A 19,613-nucleotide genomic window follows, 5' to 3' on the forward strand; every position below is an offset into this window, starting at 1 on the left:
TGTGTCGAATTCTTTAAGAAGCATGAGCTTCTTAAAGGGAAAATGTCACATGAAAAAAATGCTATTAACCTGCAGATATGGGGTTAATATGCAGATTAATAGCGTTTTGAACTGCCCGGCGCCGGCACTTAGACCTCTCGAAACGTTATTCCTCCCAGTAGCGTTTGGGTTTCAGTTACGGGGGTGGCACTGGTGCTGGTTCAGTCTTCGCTCAGTGCATAGAGCGTGGCGGCTGTAACCGCGCTCCCAGCACTCACTGACAGCCGGCCCTACTGCTGAGTCGCTGTCAGTCAGTGCCGGAGGTGCGGTTACAGCTGTCGCTTACAATACACAGCGGTGAGTGAACCCGTGCCGGCACAGCACCTGTAACTAAAACCCAAATGCTACCGGGAAAAATAAAGTTTAGTTTCTCCTGGCAGCAGGGGTCTATATGCTGGTGCCGGGCCGATTCAGCCCACTATTAACCTTCAAATTAACCCCATATCTGCAGATTAATAGCGTTTTTCACATCATTTGACCTCTTCTAGTTAATGAAAATCAGCTTATTTTTCAAATCCTGTTCCCCACCACCAGAATCCTACTCTAGTCCCCGGGGCTGGCATACATTTTTATCCCGCTGTAAATCATGATGAATTTGTTTTGTGCATTGCATTTGGCCACGCCATATCCCGCCCGAGCATGCCCATTGTTCAAAAAAGTGAAAAACGTAAAAAAAAACTCCCAAAGTGGCAACATTTTTTGCACAACTTTGAGTTACGCAAACATTTTGGGACATTTCAAATAGCTTTATGCCAGAATAATTCTGGCAGAAACTGCTTGTTAAAGTCGGCGCCATAGTCCCCCCCGACTGACTGATCATGGTATGTTTACACCGCAACGTTTCAGAATAAAAACCAGACGGTTGCGATAGTTCAGCCGTGCTTCGAATGGCATGAAGACAGTGTGTTGGGTTAATAGTGCTGCACTTGGATGATGGATTCTGCTATCTCGATGTTCTCCCCATAGGTCACCATGTATATGTGAAGATTATAGATCTGACATTATATATTGGTGATATACGGATAAAAATAATAATATTCTTCAATTCCACCAATTTGGTGGAAGATGATTGCCTAACGTTGAGCTCTTTCAGATTGTACAGATTTGGGATTACTCACCGTAATCCTTCTTGCAGTACTTTTTCATGTTGATCTTCAGTTTTCCTTTTGATGCCTTGCAGTAGGTGTCACAGTCTGTGGGGAGAGAGAAATCCCGATCAATACCGAGTGCTAGATGTGTATAGGTCAATCTATATAATCTCATAATTAATAACCTTTTCTCCAGTGGACGGACGTCATGGGTTGGTCATAATTGGGGTAAACTTACACCAGTAATATTTAGCCAATATTCTTAAAAATTTCTAGAATAAATGCTCTATTTCTGGCCGGATAAATGAGACCATTCCTATTCCCCATACCAAGTTTTTGTGAATGGCATCTTGCCTGTCGCCTAGCATCCGATGCTTCTCAATTAGCTTGTGTGCCTGATAATGGATGACTGCTCCCACCAGGGCCAACGCCTCTCATTAACCCCGCAGCTCAGAAACAAGCGAAGTTCAGCTCAGTGCACATTATCTGCCTATTATTCTGCTTGAGCAAGATTGATTGGAGGACAAATCACCACAAATAAACCATGTAATTAGATTAGGCCTCATTATTGTTTTCAGATCCCCCACCTTCAAGTCTTCTCCTAGCTGGGAGGTTCGAATTTGACTGAAGGAGAGGAGAAAATGAGATATGACTATACTTTAATAGCTGTGATTTTTCATAGAATCATAATGAAAAAATCAAAAAGATGGAAAAAATAAAAATTGTGCAAAATATGAAATGACATATGAGTGCAGTGGCAGGATGTATATAACCTGTTCAGCAGCCGTACGTCAGGGGTGGACATACTGTATGAGGCCTATGAGGGAGGATCATTATTTAATGGCCTTCAGATGGATCTCGAGCCATGGCGACTTGATGGATGAACGCTCTGTAGGAAGATCGATCTTGTGCAAGCCTAGATAGTTACATCAGGGTCTTCTCTGCCGTTATCTTGATAGTATCAAGCCTGGGGTTCCTGGTTTTTCTCTTCTGGTTTCTTCTATTCTTCCTTCTCCAGTGCTTGCTCTCTTCGAATGATGTGTCAAAAGTAGGCAAGTCATAGCTTGGTGATCCTTGCTTCGAGTGACATGTTGCTCCTGATTTTTTCCAAGATTGATCGGTTTGTTCTTCTTGCCATTCAGGGTATTGATAACATCCTTCTCTAGCACCACATTTCCCCATGATTGTGGAGCCTACTGAAACAGACTAAGGGACCTTTTTAAACGGAAGCCTTTGCAGGTGTTTTTTGTTAATTATTCTAATTTACTGAGATAATGACTTTTGTGTTTTCATTTGCTGTAAGCCGTAATCATCAACATTAACAGAAATAAACACTTGAAATAGATCACTCTGTTTGTAATGACTCTATATAATATGAGTTTCACTTTTTGTATTGAAGAACTGAAATAAATTAACTTTTTGATGATATTCTAATTTAGTGAGATGCACCTGTACATGTTTGGCAAAATGACCTGACAGAGGGGAAGGCCCCAGACACAAGTACTGCATAGGGGCCCTTTTCTGTCAGAGCCCGGCCCTGCAATACGCAGTGCGTTATGTAGAGGGGAGACAGGGAGCCGCAGGCAATCAGAAGGAAGGCACAAGCAGAACTTGTGGACATCTCAATGACCCATCCATGATGGTAAATCGCCTTCTCATCTCTGATCGCTGTACTGAAAAAATGCAGGAGCAAGGTGTGTAAAGTTGGGTGGTCTGGGTGCTTGATGGGAATCTGGACTCCCAGAATTATCACAAAAATCTGAAGAATTTTTTCTTTATGTACCAGCATTTAAATTCTACACAATTAAAGCTCCTTTTTCTTCTTTTTCTCCCCTCGTCAGATCTTTGTAGTGTGCAGACATGGTGCTCTGTATTGTGATAAACTCTCATTTTGGCAATCAAACAATGGTGAGAGATGGAAGCAATTAACAGAACGACGTGTCTTTAAGTCAAGGCCAAAAAGATTGAAAAAAAGAAAAGAAAAAAGAAGCAAAACACTCTTGGCCGGTATTTGCAATACAGAGGGAAAAAAATGTATAACATTTCAATGTAGTGGCTATTTTTATACCCCATAATTCAGCTTGTTGACGTGTGGGATGAAATCAAGAAATTTATGAGCTGAAATAATAAAAAGTGTTGTCAGGAAAGTAAAATAAATCGATGGATTATTGTCTTTTAGTTTTTTATTGTACGATGACTAATGAAAAGAAAAGATAAATAATAGCATTTGTTCTTGGACAAAAACCTATTGTAAAAATTTTGCTAATTGAATCTGTAGCCGTTTTTATTAATTCTGATGCCCCGTGAGACTCGAGAATCTCAAGTGTCTGTTAGAAAGGTGTCACGGGTGTGTCAGAAGTGACAGTCGCCCTGCAGTTGGTGGCAGGGGATCTCTACGTTTGGCATTACAGACACCTTCTTAGAGGCTGTCTCTCTAGGACCCAGTGGCTACCTTCCTCTGGCTAATTAACACCCTGGCCTGGGTGTATAAATACCTGCTGTCTGCTAGAGGGAGGTGCCAGCGATACTCAGAATACCCTTTGTGAAGGCTCGGAGCAAGTGCATTACTTCATCCTCTCTGGAGCTATGAGGACGGGTGTTCATCTTTCTGAAGTAGACTAAAGGCTAAGTTATCTTCCCTTGTTTGTTCCCCCTTGTTGTCTGTAGTGGTCAGTGGGGATCGACTAGCTCTCCTCCCCCTCCCTTCCCTAGCCAGGGCCAAACACCAGGGAAAGACAGGGAGAGATTCGCATGCGGCGATTGGTGAAGAACCAATATAGGGACGTGAGTGGAGACAGGGTGATACTAGATCAGCCTAGGAGGTCTCCTCCCCCCCCTTTCCCTAGAGTCTGGGCTCCCTATCCCTCTTCCCTTTGTGTTGCACTAAGTCTTTCCCACACCTTGCGTAACAAAAGGATTACGGTGGTCAGATGTATCAGTCCCAGCAATTCTTATTCCACAACATGCTCCAGTAATTGTCTTTAGCTGATAATGGTTTCGGTATCAAGTCGATACCTGGACACTTCAGTAGTTCCAATTTTCAAAATCCTTCATTAATGTTGGGTTCTTGCGCTTAATATCCTTTGACTCTACAAGAAAAACACTCTTGGTGGAGAATCATCAAACACGTGAAAAAAGAATAAAATAATATTCACTCCTCTGAATTCCCAAAAACCTTGAGATGAAGGAACAATAAATAAAGCATCCTGGCCAAACCAGCCAGATGACATATCGAAGCTTTTTCTTTTCTTAGATGTACCCAGAATAGTGACAAACACAATTATGGTGGGAAAATGGACAATATCAACCAAAATGATTCTTCCTCGAGTGGAAACGTTAGAACAAATGATCACTTTTGGCCGACCGATCACCGACCATCATCTTCTCAAGTCAGCTGAAAGATCTTAATTCCACGAACGATCTTTAGATATAAGAACATTCCCTTAAAGATTGTTTTTTCAATCGACACCTGGTGTCAGTCAACATGTATGGCCAAGTTTAACGACTGGAACATATATCAGCATAAGGGAAGAGTCAGACGGCATATAACTCAGACAAGAATGTCAACGCAATGCTCGGACTGGTCGGCGGCTCTCCCGACCCGAGCATGACAGCATGTATTTCTATGCAGCTGTCACACTCAGGTCGGGAGAGCCGGCGGCCAGTCCGTGCATTGCGTTGCGATCCTCGTCCGAGTTATATGGCCGTCTGACTCTTCCCTAAAGATCATTAATTCAATGGTTCTTCGGCCATCCAACTACTCTCACCCCATGGATATGGGCACCATTAGCTGAAAAATATCAACATGATATGGAAAAAAAACACCTAAAGATCCAAAAGAAGACCAGATCCTCTTGAGTAACAAGATCAGCTTGGTCACCGTCACTGTCACATATAGCAAATATTTTAAAAAAATATTCTAAATCCACTTGATCCAGGGAACTAGTCTGATTGCCGTATGTGGAGTTGGAAAGGAATTTTTCCCCTAATATGGGGCAATCTACCTTTTGTGGGGTTTTTGCCTTTGTTTGCATCAACCTGTTAAGGTATGGGTTGAAGTCGATGGACTTACGTGTACCTTCAATCTTAAAAACTATGAAACTAAATTGCCAAATTTTGAGGTTAAGCCATAGTTGTCTCAATGTGTATTTTATTGAAGTATTTGCAATTGAAGTATTATGAGGTGCTGGACTAGCTACTAGGAAAAAAAAAGTTGCAAAATCTGCTGCCTCTGATTGATACATGTCCTCAATAATAGCTTGAAGAAAATAATGAGAGATTTCATCATTCAAATAAGTAACCCATTGTTAATTTTAGAGAAGGACACCCCCCTCCCTCCGAACAAAGCATCCTTATAGAAGGACAAGGCTGTGTCCTCCACCTCCGGTGGTCTCTTTCACCTATAGCCTAAAACCCCCCTGAGACTTCTGATTCTTCCTATTGTCAGGAATGGCCCATTGTTCATTTGTGCCATTCAGGGTCAGATTGTGTCAAACAGGAAGAATCAATGAATCCTTTGGCTCTTTTTGTATAGGATGTGTATGGACAGAGTGGATGTATAGAATTAACACCATTTACTCATAAAATTTAGATGCGAGGTCCATAGTGTCATAAGTCGGTGGCTTGCTTTCGGGACAATGGAGCACCTTGAGGATCATTAGAGACGAGGAGTTGTTGAATAATTTAGGATCTGTTGGAAATAGAGTTTAGAAAAGCATTATCAAGCACAAAACTAGCAACCCCCACCGGATCGTTTCATCTTCTGCCTTTGTCGTAATTGAAATAAACATGAATCTCAGCTGATCGCGAAGAATAGCAGAAAAAAGTGTGATCATCAGCAGTGATAGGCGAGCGTGCTCAGCACTGCGGAGCATCACGTGGTGCTCGAGTCCACGTAAGAAGCTAATTTGAATCATCTGAGCCGTGTGCCGCACTGAAGCTGGGTAGGGTCCTCCAGAAAAATGCTCAGGTTTCCCATTCATTTCTACTATGCTCGCTACTCGAGTAGAGCCCGTCCGTGCGTCCGACTTGCTCCATTCAAGTACTGAGCACTCGAGCATTTCAGTGCTTGATCATCACTAATCCTTAGCATTCTACTTGTGTCACCCAATAATGACCAAGTACCGCAGTCACTGAGCGGTAGCCTTGCACAAAGGCACGACTGCAGGTGACATCGATCCCTAGAGCAGCAGAGCCCTGAGAGAAAGCACACGGAGCTTTATTCTGCACGCATTCTCAGGCACTTACACAGAGCTCCAGCTCTGCACTGAGCAAGTAATTGAATGTAATGAAATGCAAGCGGAGAGAGAATTACTAATACTCAATGGAATCCTACAACCTCTGCCAAGAAAACAGCTCTTCGCGAACCCAACACTGCACTCCGTCCTGGATGGGGAGGCAGCCTGCGGCACGGATGGGACGTTATCTGCCTCCATCAAAAACTGAGGAGCCCACGACGGACTGGGGGAAGAGGCAACTCAAACAGTCCTTACTAAGTAAAGTGGAGAAAAGGCTGATATTTAAAGTGGTTGTCCACCTTTGGGGAATCATTTTTACTCAAAGGCTAAAAATAATTTTTCCTATTGGGTTTCATTAAAATTTTTGCCATGTTTGGTTTTTATAGGCCATTTGTTTCCTGACACATTCAACTTTGATGTGGTCATAAATCGGAGGAGCTCAGAAAAGGCAGATAAGAGTTACACACTCTCCATCAGAGAGTCACAGTGAGCTCACTGATGGATTCTTAGATAACTTATTCTGCAGCAGAAGGCAAATGGTACAAAATTTTAATGAAACCCAATTTCAAAAATGATTTTTAGCCTCAAATACATAAGTATAAAAAGAAATTGTCAAGAAAGGAGGACAACCCCTTTAAGTTATACACATTGTGGATTTTGTCTAGCTGAGACCACTGTGAGCACTATTTCAGTGTCTTGGCAGTGCTTAAAGGGGTTGTCCATGATTTGAAAAATTTGGCTGTTTTCTTTCAAAAATAGCACCATTCCTGTTCATGGGTGGAATTGCAGCCCATTCATGTTAATGGAGCAGAGCTACAATACGGCACATCTCCTTTATAACAGGTCTCTTTACACAGGGAGGACTACGTGTGACACATAATACGTCACTTGATACCAATAGTGGAGAATTAGGGTGACACGGCCCTGACTGCTCATTCATACGGTATTGACAGGTGATCTCTTGTTGACAGTGTCGCGGATTAATGGCGGTACGTTTAGATAGTTAGGCGCATTCCCCGATCAAACAAGCGCCTCAGGCAGCATCATCCTCCACATGCAGGCGTCACTCAGGGCTCAGCTCCAGATTGTCTCTTTAATCCTCTGAGATGTTTCATGGATTAACAAGAAAACGTTTCTCCAGGAGAGGAGTCACTGCCTCTATACAGCCACATGTGATAGTGCGGCATCAGGTCAATGCATGGCCACACTTCATGTCAAGCTGTTGGATCTTTACATGCCTTGCTCATTTTTTCTCCACCGTGTGTGATACAATCAGCTCAGTCACGGTATCTAAGCCGATACTGTCTGCTGAGCTGAGTATCTAATCCTAACATGCATGATACTGCCTGCTGAGCTGTGTATCTAATCCTATCCTGTGTGATACTGTCTGCTGAGCTGTGTATCTAATCCTATCATGTGTGATACTGTCTGCTGAGCCGTGTATCTAAGCCTATCATGTGTGATACTGTCTGCTGAGCTGTGTATCTAATCCTATCATGTGTGATACTGTCTGCTGAGCCGTGTATCTAACCCTATCATGTGCGATACTGTCTGCTGAGCTGTGTATCTAATCCTATCATGTGTGATACTGTCTGCTGAGCCGTGTATCTAAGCCTATCATGTGTGATACTGTCTGCTGAGCTGTGTATCTAATCCTATCATGTGTGATACTGTCTGCTGAGCCGTGTATCTAATCCTATCATGTGTGATACTGTCTGCTGAGCTGTGTATCTAATCCTATCCTGTGTGATACAGTCAGCTGAGCCGTGTATCTAATTCTATCATGTGTGATACTGTCTGCTGAGCTGTGTATCTAACCCTATCATGTGTGATACTGTCTGCTGAGCTGTGTATCTAATCCTATCATGTGTGATTCTGTCTGCTGAGCTGTGTATCTAACCCTATCATGTGTGATACTGTCTGCTGAGCTGTGTATCTAATCCTATCCTGTGTGATACTGTGTGCTGAGCCGTGTATCTAACCCTATCATGTGTGATACTGTCTGCTGAGCTGTGTATCTAATCCTATCCTGTGTGATACTGTCTGCTGAGCTGTGTATCTAACCCTATCATGTGTGATACTGTCTCCTGAGATATGTATCTAATCTTATCACGTGTGATACTGTCTGCTGAGCTGTGTATCTAATCCTATCATGTGTGATACTGTCTGCTGAGCTGTGTATCTAACCCTATCATGTGTGATACTGTCCGCTGAGCTGTGTATCTAACCCTATCATGTGTGATACTGTCTGCTGAGTTGTGTATCTAATCCTGTCATGTGTGATACTGTCTGCTGAGTTGTGTATCTAACCCTATCCAGTGTGATACTGTCTGCTGAGCTGTGTATCTAACCCTATCATGTGTGATACTGTCTGCTGACCTGTGTATCTAACCCTATCCTGTGTGATACTGTCTGCTGAGCTGTGTATCTAACCCTATCCTGTGTGATACTGTCTGCTGAGCTGTGTATCTAATCTTATCATGTGTGATACTGTCTGCTGATATCTGTATGTAATCCTATCATGTGTGATACTGTCTGCTGAGCTGTGTATCTAATCCTATCATGTGTGATACTGTCTGCTGACCTGTGTATCTAAACCTATCCTGTGTGATACTGTCTGCTGAGCTGTGTATCTAATCCTATCCTGTGTGATACTGTATGCTGAGTTGTGTATCTAACCCTATCCTGTGTGATACTGTCTGCTGAGCTGTGTATCTAAGCCTATCCTGTGTGATACTGTCTACTGAGCTGTGTATCTAAGCCTATCATGAGTGATACTGTCTGCTGATCTGTGTATCTAATCATATCCTGTGTGATACTGTCTGCTGAGCTGTGTATCTAACCCTATCCTGTGTGATACTGTCTGCCGAGCTGTGTATCTAACCCTATCCAGTGCGATACTGTCTGCTGAGCTGTGTATCTAAGCCTATCCTGTGTGATACTGTATGCTGAGCTGTGTATCTAAGCCTATCCTGTGTGATACTGTCTGCTGAGCTGTGTATCTCAGCCTATCATGTGTGATACTGTCTGCTGAGCTGTTTATCTAAGCCTATCCTGTGTGATACTGTCTGCTGAGCTGTGTATCTAAGCCTATCCTGTGTGATACTGTCTACTGAGCTGTGCATCTAAGCCTATCATGAGTGATACTGTCTGCTGATCTGTGTATCTAATCCTATCATGTGTGATACTGTCTGCTGAGCTGTGTATCTAATCCTATTATGTGTGATACTGTCTGCTGAGCTGTGTATCTAACCCTATCCTGTGTGATACTGTCTGCTGAGCTGTGTATCTAACCCTATCCTGTGTTATACTATCTGCTGAGCTGTGTATCTAATCATATCCTGTGTGATACTGTCTGCTGAGCTGTGTATCTAACCCTATCCTGTGTGATACTGTCTGCCGAGCTGTGTATCTAACCCTATCCAGTGCGATACTGTCTGCTGAGCTGTGTATCTAAGCCTATCCTGTGTGATACTGTCTGCTGAGCTGTGTATCTAGCCCTATCCTATGTGATACTGTATGCTGAGCTGTGTATCTAAGCCTATCCTGTGTGATACTGTCTGCTGAGCTGTGTAGCTAAGCCTATCCTGTGTGATACTGTATGCTGAGCTGTGTATCTAAGCCTATCCTGTGTGATACTGTCTGCCGAGCTGTGTATCTAACCCTATCATGTGTGTTACTGTCTGCTGAGCTGTGTATCTAAGCTTATCCTGTGTGATACTGTATGCTGAGCTGTGTATCTAAGCCTATCCTGTGTGATACTGTATGCTGAGCTGTGTATCTAATCCTATCATGTGTGATACTGTCTGCTGAGCTGTGTATCTAACCCTATCATGTGTGATACTGTCTGCTGAGCTGTGTATCTAACCCTATCATGTGTGATACTGTCTGCTGAGCTGTGTATCTAACCCTATCCTGTGTGATATTGTCTGCTGAGCTGTGTATCTAATCCTATCCTGTGTGATACTGTGTGCTGAGTCGTGTATCTAACCCTATCCTGTGTGATACTGTCTGCTGAGCTGTGTATGTAACCCTATCCTGTGTGATACTGTCTGCTGAGTTGTGTATCTAACCCTATCATGTGTGATACTGTCTGCTGAGCTGTGTATCTAACCCTATCCTGTGTGATACTGTCTGCTGAGTTGTGTATCTAACCCTATCATGTGTGATACTGTCTGCTGAGCTGTGTATCTAATCCTATCCTGTGTGATACTGTCTGCTGAGCTGTGTATCTAATCCTATCCTGTGTGATACTGTCTGCTGAGTTGTGTATCTAACCCTATCATTTGTGATACTTTCTGCTGATCTGTGTATCTAATCATATCCTGTGTGATACTGTAATACTGAGCTGTGTATCTAATCTTATGTCTGAAACTGTTTGCTGAGCTGTGTATCTAAGCCTTTTATGTGTGCTACCATCTCTGGCAGCCACATGGCGGTACATTGGAGCCACATGCTGGGAACGCTCCGGTCTCATGAGCTATGTACATGAGCCAGGCTTGACGCTGGGTACATGGGGAGGCAGTCGGGGGTCACACGGCAGTTTTGGTTGTACCGTGGGTATTGGGGGGGTACACGCATTTTTCCCCGTTGTGTCATGATCACACAGAATTGATCCATTGTTTATTGATGTTGCATCTCGTCCATTATCAGCTGTAGGCTGTCACACAGACAGGTTCTTAATGTCTCCTGATTGTCAGCTAATCCACGTGTTATCTCCCCAGTGTCAGGAGGCTGCGGCGTATGAGGGGCTGCGACCCATAGCAGGCAGGTCCCAACATGAGCAACAATTCAAAGCAGCAGTATACATATATACCACACATGGAAGACAGAGCTTGTCCGCTCATGAACCGCAGAATCTCCAAACCCTGTGTGGCCCCTGTGTCCGGGGCTATGTGTAGAACAGGATTTTTGCAATTTTGTGGGTCAGTTTAGAAGAATTATTTGAGTATTGTGCATAGCAGTGGTATGATATATGATGCACTATATGGCGATATTTATGCTCTGTATGGCCATATTTTTCATGCTTTATGTAGCAGTATAATGTGGGCACTGCATTGTGAAACTATTTTTCCACTGTATGGCGGTATCATTTGTGCACTGTATGGCAGAATTTATGCTCTGCATAGTGGTATAATTTATGCACTCTATGAAGCAATTATTTATGCACCATATAGCAGTATTTATGCTCTGCCTAATGGTATAATTTATGCACTCTATGAAGCAATTATTTATGCACCATATGGCAGTATTATTTCTGCACTGTATGACAGTAATGTTTGGTGAAATGAATGCAGCGCATGGAGGGAATTATTTATGCTCTACATCTGAGTATAATTTATGCACTGTATGGCAGTATTATTTATGTATTGTCTGGCGGAATTATTTATGCAATGCATGGCAGTATTTGTCCTCTGCATCTGGGTATAATTTATGTACTGTATGACAGCATTATTTTTGCACTGTATGACAGTATTTATGTACTTTTGTGATGGGATTATTTATGCACTGTATGGTGGTAAAATATTACTACACTGTGGCTCACTTTAATCTTAAGAACATTATTTGGGCACGCCATTACTTGCAGGGTGGGCGCCTGTCAGTCATAGGGAGCTTAAGCAATCAACCCTGATTACTGGATATCTCCGCTGTATTCCTCGGCTCGGGGTGAGTACTTGGGCCCTTCTGATTATGGATTTTCCGGGTGTAGTGTCCAGCCTGTCTAAACTGTGTCTATATCTTGTCTAAATCACGTAATGAATGTGGTGCGAAGTGTAAATAAGATGATGGTTTTTTGGCACAAATAAAGGCAGATTTCTGGCGCATGTCTGCCACATTGTGTGTACGGCGCTGCGGAATATTTCAGGGCTATATAAATAATAATGTAGGAAAAAAAAGGGAAAAAAAATGTTTTTACCCTTTTTAGTGTGTAATCAAGACTCCTAAATGTTTGGGTCAAGACCGAAGAGAAAAATCAGTGAACTGCGCTAACCACAGCTGGATGACAGGCTGGAGGCCGCGCAGCCCCTTGTTTATGTGCAGATTCTTCTGTAATTCGGTTTATGTGATTAACAAAATATTTACCTGAATTTGATTCAAAAATCCATTTTTTCTTCTTTTCTGCACATGAAAATGATTTCACGGCAATTAAAGAACCGGCTGACTTTGTGATTTCCAAAAATGTGTCTGCATATGACCGGGTGAATGTTATCACCTGGCTCTATGTGACCGGAAACAGGATGAAAAGCTCCAGAAGCGAAATAAAGACATTTACAACGCACAATTCACGGGACTATTTTTTTTTCTTCTTAAATGCATGTATTTTTGGCTAAAAAAAAATTTCTGCAATTGGGTTTCATTAAAAATTTTGCTTCTTACAGGCTCTTCTGTTTTTCTGTGCTGTGGCTGCACAGTGAGTTAACTGAGGATCTGACAGTGAGTTCCTTCTGTAGGGGAATTTGTAACTCTTTTATCTGTCTCTTTCTGAACTCCTCTGTGTTGATTTATGACCACATCAAAGTTAAGCTGAACTTTCATGTGGTCCTAAATCAGCACAGAGGAGTTCAGAAGACCGATAAAAGGGTTAGAAACTCCACAGCACAAGCTCACTGATGAATTCAAAGTTAAAGGGGTTTTCTCATCTTCCATCCTGCCTCTCAGCTTCCTGCGTGTAGGGGGGCAGTGCGCTCATGAAAATTGTCAAACCACTGGTCTGAACTGTGCACTCTCGGATGCCTCGGAGGAGCGCGAGGACACAAAAGCTGGCTGTATCTTGCTCCTTGTCGAGGAAACTGGCTACTTCTGAAAGGCTGCAGAGGTGGCCGGTAACCTAAGCAATGAGCAGTAAGCTATACAATTAAAAATCCTTTTTTTCTTGAGAACGGAGAGGATTTTTAACAAGGGGTAAATTGCAAACTTGTTTTTTACCCATTTAACAGGATGAGAAAAACCCTTTTAACTCGTTCTGCAGCCGGCGATGTGCAACAATGGGAATCAATGAGTCTGTAAAATGCCAAATGGGGCAAACCCAAAAATAAATGTCCCCACCTATGATGTCCATATCCTTTAAGAAATGTACAGGATCCAATATGGCAGCTCAATGAAAAGTTTTAAACATTCCACCATCCATCTGGGACACAAAATGTTTAATCATCCTAAGGCTATGTTCCCACAATGGACTTTTTGGTGAGTTTTTGTGCTGTGTATTTTTGGAAAAATGCAAGTATTTTACTTAATGGGTGTAGAAAATCTGCAACATCAAAAGTTCATCATGGGAACGTAGCCTAAAACTGATCGTCCACCCCGTAAAGTGCAGAACTTACCGGCTGGTTCCTCTGTGCTGCTGGCCGCCGTCGTTGGAGGAGCCACCGGTATCTCTATGGAAGCAAAAGCGGGTGTTCAGGAGAGAGAAGAAGACAGACACCATTATTAACATCTCTATACGGCACAAGGGAAATTCTGCAGTTTGTGTAAATATCAGCGGTTAGTCTTCCCTATGAGTACGAGCATGACTACAGAAGCGAGCCGGGAGGGGGGCGGTGTCTGCGGCATTAATGGAAGCAGGGGGTGCGGTAAATCGCCAGGAAGTTACAGGGACATAGAAGGGACAGGGAGTCAAAGGAAAGGGATTCTAAGAATTTGGCCAAAGAATGAGATTTTCTAAAATCTTTACAATTATTGTCTTCTATTTCAGTAAAATAAAGGGAATTCCCTGTAGTGTAATCATCATACAATGAAAAGTTTTGCATCTTTTCTGTTTTGCTTAAAAGGGGTATTCCCATCTCCAAGATACTATCCCAATATGTAGTAGGTGTAATAATATGAATATTAACAAATACCTTCAATTAGAAATGTAGTATAGTTCTTCTGATTCGCCATGTCACTTACCCTGTGTGCAGGGCATTGCAGTAGCTTAGGAATCCATGGTTACGACCACTCATGTAGTAACAGTTAGTTGTTAGTGGACTTAACCATGGATACCTAAGCTACTACAATGCCCTGCACATGGGGTAAGCGACACAGCGAATCAGAAGAACTATACTACATTTCTAATTGAAGGTATTTGTTAATATTATTATTACTACACCTACTACATATTGGGAAAGGATCTTGGAGATGGGAATACCCCTTTAATGTCACGTGGTTCTCAAAATCTCTGCTGGCCGGTAGTGAATATGGACATTCGTTCCTGCAGAGATCTTGGAAGTGGTGCAGAAATTTTCATTCCACAATGATGACATTTTGTTGACATGAAGCAGTGGAGCAGTATGACATGACGACGTGTGGCTGACGGGTGGTTACAGCTCCTCACATCCGCAGGGTCCAGCACTCGCTCCTCCTTAGGCCTCGTTCAGACGTTGATAATTTTTCTCGTACGTGTAATAAAGTCAGAGTTTGGACTGTGTGTCCGTTTTTATCATCGATGATTCATTAGTGATTTTCTCGTATGGCAAAAAAAAACTAATTTGCAAATGTTCTCCTGCCCATTACACTGCAAAATATGGACGGCACACGGCCGGCAATGTGCGCTGTCCGGACCCATAGACTTGTATGTGTGACGCTGATCAATATCGGAGGTGTGATCAGCGGCACAGATTATATAGGGTAGGTGTTCTACAAATTAAAAACCCGGCTAGAAGACGTACGTGGAAACAGACGTCTGAACGAGACCTTATTGTTAGTAATGTTTGGTAGTTAAAGGAGCAGAACCATCTAATCAGCCACACATGGACCTGTCCCTGATCAAACTGGAGGCGGCCATTGTGTGTCCTGGGCTAACAGCCATTCATTCACAAAGAACCTCAGAGATGCTGTATCTAGGCTTATCATGTGTGATACTGTCTGTTGAGCTGTGTATCTAAACCTATCGTGATACTGTCTGCTCAACTTGTGTATCTAACTTTATCATACCTGATACGGTCTGCTGAGCTGTGTATCTAAGCCTATCATATGAAATACTATCTGCTGACATGGAGTATCCAAGTCTGTCATGTGTGATACTAACTTCTGAGTCGTGTATCTAAGCCTAACTTGTGTTATGCTGTCTGCTGAGCTGTAGTACCCAAATCTGCTCAGCTGTTGTATCGAAGTCTATCATGATGTCTGCTGCCCTTCAGAATCTAAACCGATCATACACGTGAAACCGTGTATCTAAGTTTATTAAATGTGATAACATCGGTTAAGCTGCTGTATCTAAGTCTAATATATACACAATACTGTTTGCTGAGCTGGTGTATCTAAGCTTAACATATGTGATACTGTCTGCTGATCTACTGTATCTAAGCCTATCATATGTGATACTGTCTTGTTGATCTGCTGTATCTAAGCCTGTCATATACAATACTGTTTGTTGAACTGCTGCATCTAATTATCTTATATGTGATACAGTTTATGGAGCTGGAGTATCTAAGCCTATCATATTTCATACTATCTGTTGAGCTGCTGTATCTAAGTCTGTAATATGTGATACTGTTGAGCTGCTGAGTTGCTTTATCTACGCCTATCATAGGTGATGCTTTCTGTTGAGGTGCTGTATCTAAACCTATAGTGTGATACTTTCAGCTGAGCTGCAGTATCTAAGACTATCGTGTGACCCAGTCTTTGAACTGTTGTATCTAAGCCTATCATATGTGATACTGGCTGATGAGTTGGTTTATCTACGCCTATCATAGGTGATACTTTCTGTTGAGGTGCTGTATCTAAGCCTATCATGTGACACAGTCTTTGAACTGCTGTATCTAAGCCGTTCATGTGTGATACTGGCTTGTGAGTTGCTTTATCTCCACCTATCATATGTGATGCTTTCTGTTGAGCTGCTGTATCTAAGCCTATCGTGTGATACTGTTTGTTGAGCTGCTGTATCTAAGCCTGTTTGTGATACCGTCTGTTGAGGTTCTGTATCTAAGCCTATGATGTTTGGTCGCATATTTCCAGGCACGATGGCCCTTGCTGGCTCGGACTATCACATGACATGGCCGCTCCCATTATATGTACGGGTCAGGACCACTCATATTCAGTGCAGTGCGATACAAGCAGCTAAGATTTCCAGCATACACCTGGTTAATAGCATTAGGTTATAGGACGGCCATTGTACCCCGGAGTACACGGCCGCCCGCCGAGTAACAAAACATGTAACAGTGACAACACATACTTATGCAGGGGGCAATGGGAGAGCGGCTCTGTTGGTAACCCTTGGCACATCGATTGCACGTTATACCAGTCACACCATCTTTGCAAGGACATTGCCCTGTGGTCTGATTACAGGTTTTGCCGGCCGCACCAACCGGATGGCAGTCGCAGGCTGCGGGGTGGAACAGAGGAGAAGGGGTTGGAAAACAGCACAAGGTCAGAAAGCAAAAACTACAACCACATTACAGAGCGACACTGAGATCTGCCGGGGAGGGCGCGGGGTGGGAGCCGGGGCACAGCAGAGGGTATATCTACCATGCAAGCCTTCTACTGAAGCATGAGATCAGAGAGTAATAAGATGCCACGTTGTGGGCTCAGCCCATGTATGTAATACAGCTCACTAGTCCAGCTAAGGTGGTACCATCGCTTCACGCCAGGCACCCGTCTCAGTAATTAATAAGCTGCGTTTATAACTGGTGATCCTGCCCAAAAAATAGCCGTCTGCCCCCATATGGCTGACTAATGCATTATAAATGAATCTTACCACTTGAGGACATGTGATGAGAGACCGTGAACCTCCAGCAAGCGAGTAGGGGTGAGTGGGACCATGTGCAAAACCACCACCAGCAAGAGAGTAGGGGAGAGAGGGACAATGTGCAAAACCGCACACCAGTCCCGGTACTCAAAGAAGAAAAACAGCAGCGCTCCAAATGTGCAGAAAAGTGCAGCAGGGTAACGGTGGGGGGGGTTACAGGACTCATTTTTTTTTTAATTCAGAGCGCTGATATTTTTCTAGTTGTTATTGATAGGACTGTACGGTGGAGGACCTTGTGATATGCTCCTCTGAAGAAAGCCACACACTATTGCATTTTTCTTTTTTTTTCCCGGTATAATACTTTTATCACCCGTCCTAGTCTGCATGGCCCAGGGACCACCACAACTTATCCTCTCTCCATGGCCCAGGTGCTATCACTACCTGCCCTATCTCCATGGCCCGGGGACTACCACAATCTGTCCCATCTCTCTGGCCCAGGGACTACCACAACCTATCATATCTCCAAGGCCCATGTGCTTCCACTACCTGTCCTATTGACCATGGCCCAAGGACTACCACAATCTGTCCTATCTCCATAACCCAAAAACGACCACAACCTGTCCTATCTCCATTGCCCAAAGACTACCACAACCTGTCCTATCTCCATTGCCCAAAGACTACCACAACCTGTGCTAGATTTGTGGTCCAGAGACTACCACAACCTGTCCTATCTTTGTGGTCTAGGGACTACCACTGCTTGTCCTGTGTCCAGGGTCTACCACAACCTGTCTCATCTCCATGGCCCAGGAACTACTACACTACTACAACCTGCCTTAGGCACTATGGCTCAGGGACTACTCCAATATATGCTGCACTCCTGCCACCAGAACAATATTTCCTATAGATCACCCATGAGGGTGCGGATGGCCAATGTGGTCAACATTGAATTTAGGAAACTTCTCGAAATGATGTTCCTTGAACCCCTAAAGTTGTGTTCGTAACACTGCAAGAGGTATTCGAAAAGCGATGTCTGGAATCTGATTGGTTCTTTTGAACAGCCAATTGCTCTGATGAATACTTCTAGATCTAGATGATGCCATTGGGAAGGCAAGGGTTAACAGTGAGCAGCTTCCATTATAAAAGGGTTTTGTCTCCATTGTCAGCACATTCACCTCCGGTCATATGAGGAGGCGAAATGCAGAAAATCAGAGCGATGTTTCAATGGGTGACTAATAAGAGCGATCTACCTCACTATAACCTGAGAGGCAGCGCGCGGAGAGAGCGAGCGTGTGTACATAACCTAATCCCCGTCACTGCTCTCCTCGCACAAAAGGAGCTCAACGAGGTTTTACGAGCATGTATAATGCCAAATGAAAATGTCAGGAAAGCCACCGCTCCATGCGTCACCCATGACAGCCCCCTGTTACCTAACCGAGCGCCGCTTACTAGTGCGGAGACTACGAATATTACTCAAAATGTTACTCTCTTTCCGCAAACCAAGTGAAAGAAAACGGATTCATGGTAAATGAAGAGTTCCGCAACTTTCTAATACTGTTTCTTTGAACTGCTCACCATTTTTAATATCTCTGCTTGCTGTAAGGGAAAGGAAACATCCGTGTGAACCTGGCAGTGTCTGGATATGAAAAAGACAGCAAGCAGAGGTCTTAAAGTTGGTGAAATCCAAAGTACACTAAAAAGCTACAAAACATTTCATCATACGATGATTATTCATCATCTGTCCCCTGCGTTCCCGATCCTCTGGAATGTCTCCCTGGGAGGGAAGAGGTTAAAGCACCTGCCTTATAGCACAGGTGCAATGTGAATTTGTGCTTACATATAACACCTGGCATGTCACCCGCTATACATTTCTCACACAGGAACATGCTGAAAGGTCACGCTATATATATGCGTGTGTGTGTATTTGTATCTGTATATACATATATATATATATATATATATCTCACTGAGCGCCGGAAAAAAACAAATATCGGTGGCTTCGAAAAAAACATGGGAGTGTATCCGACGAAAGGACAAAGATTTGGAGAAGGAGGGTAGTTAAGACAATGCTGCATCTTTATCAAGATTACATGCAATGGCCTCCGTGTATGAAGGCAGCTTATATATGTGTGTGTATGTATATGTGTATGTATGTATGTATATATATATATAATATTATATACAGTACAGACCAAAAGTTTGGACACACCTTCTCATTTAAAGATTTTTCTGCATTTTCATGACTATGAAAATTGTACATTCACACTGAAGGCATCAAAACTATGAATTAACACATGTGGAATTATATACTTAACAAAAAAGTGTGAAACAACTGAAAATATGACTTATATTCTAGGTTCTTCAAAGTAGCCACCTTTTGCTTTGATGACTGCTTTGCACACTCTTGGCATTCTCTTGATGAGCTTCAAGAAGTAATCACCGGAAATGGTTTCCACTTCACAGGTGTGCCCTGTCAGGTTTAATAAGTGGGATTTCTTGCCTTATAAATGGGGTTGGGACCATCAGCTGTGTTGTGCAGAAGTCTGGTGGATACACAGCTGATAGTCCTACTGAATAGACTGTTAGCTG

The 19,613-nt window shown here is 43.1% G+C and overlaps 1 protein-coding gene across 5 annotated transcripts in view; it reads right to left on the reverse strand.

Moving 5' to 3' along the window:
• The window catches only part of NTN1 (netrin 1), a 185,181-nt gene that overhangs the window by 16,927 nt on the left and 148,641 nt on the right, over positions 1-19,613 (reverse strand). For 4 of the 5 annotated variants that reach the window (XM_073682459.1, XM_073682458.1, XM_073682457.1 and 1 more), the window contains exons 4-6: positions 16,515-16,664; positions 13,687-13,740; positions 1,158-1,232 (exon numbers count right to left, since the gene is read on the reverse strand). In XM_073682459.1, coding sequence (XP_073538560.1) covers positions 1,158-1,232; positions 13,687-13,740; positions 16,515-16,664 — 279 coding nt within the window. The remainder of the gene's footprint in view (positions 1-1,157; positions 1,233-13,686; positions 13,741-16,514; positions 16,665-19,613) is intronic. The other variant, XM_073682460.1, reaches the window with a different exon arrangement.

This window comes from Phyllobates terribilis, unplaced genomic scaffold, assembly GCF_046119375.1.
Source record: "Phyllobates terribilis strain yellow unplaced genomic scaffold, ASM4611937v1 Scaffold_5__5_contigs__length_657084704, whole genome shotgun sequence".
NCBI lineage: Eukaryota > Metazoa > Chordata > Amphibia > Anura > Dendrobatidae > Phyllobates > Phyllobates terribilis.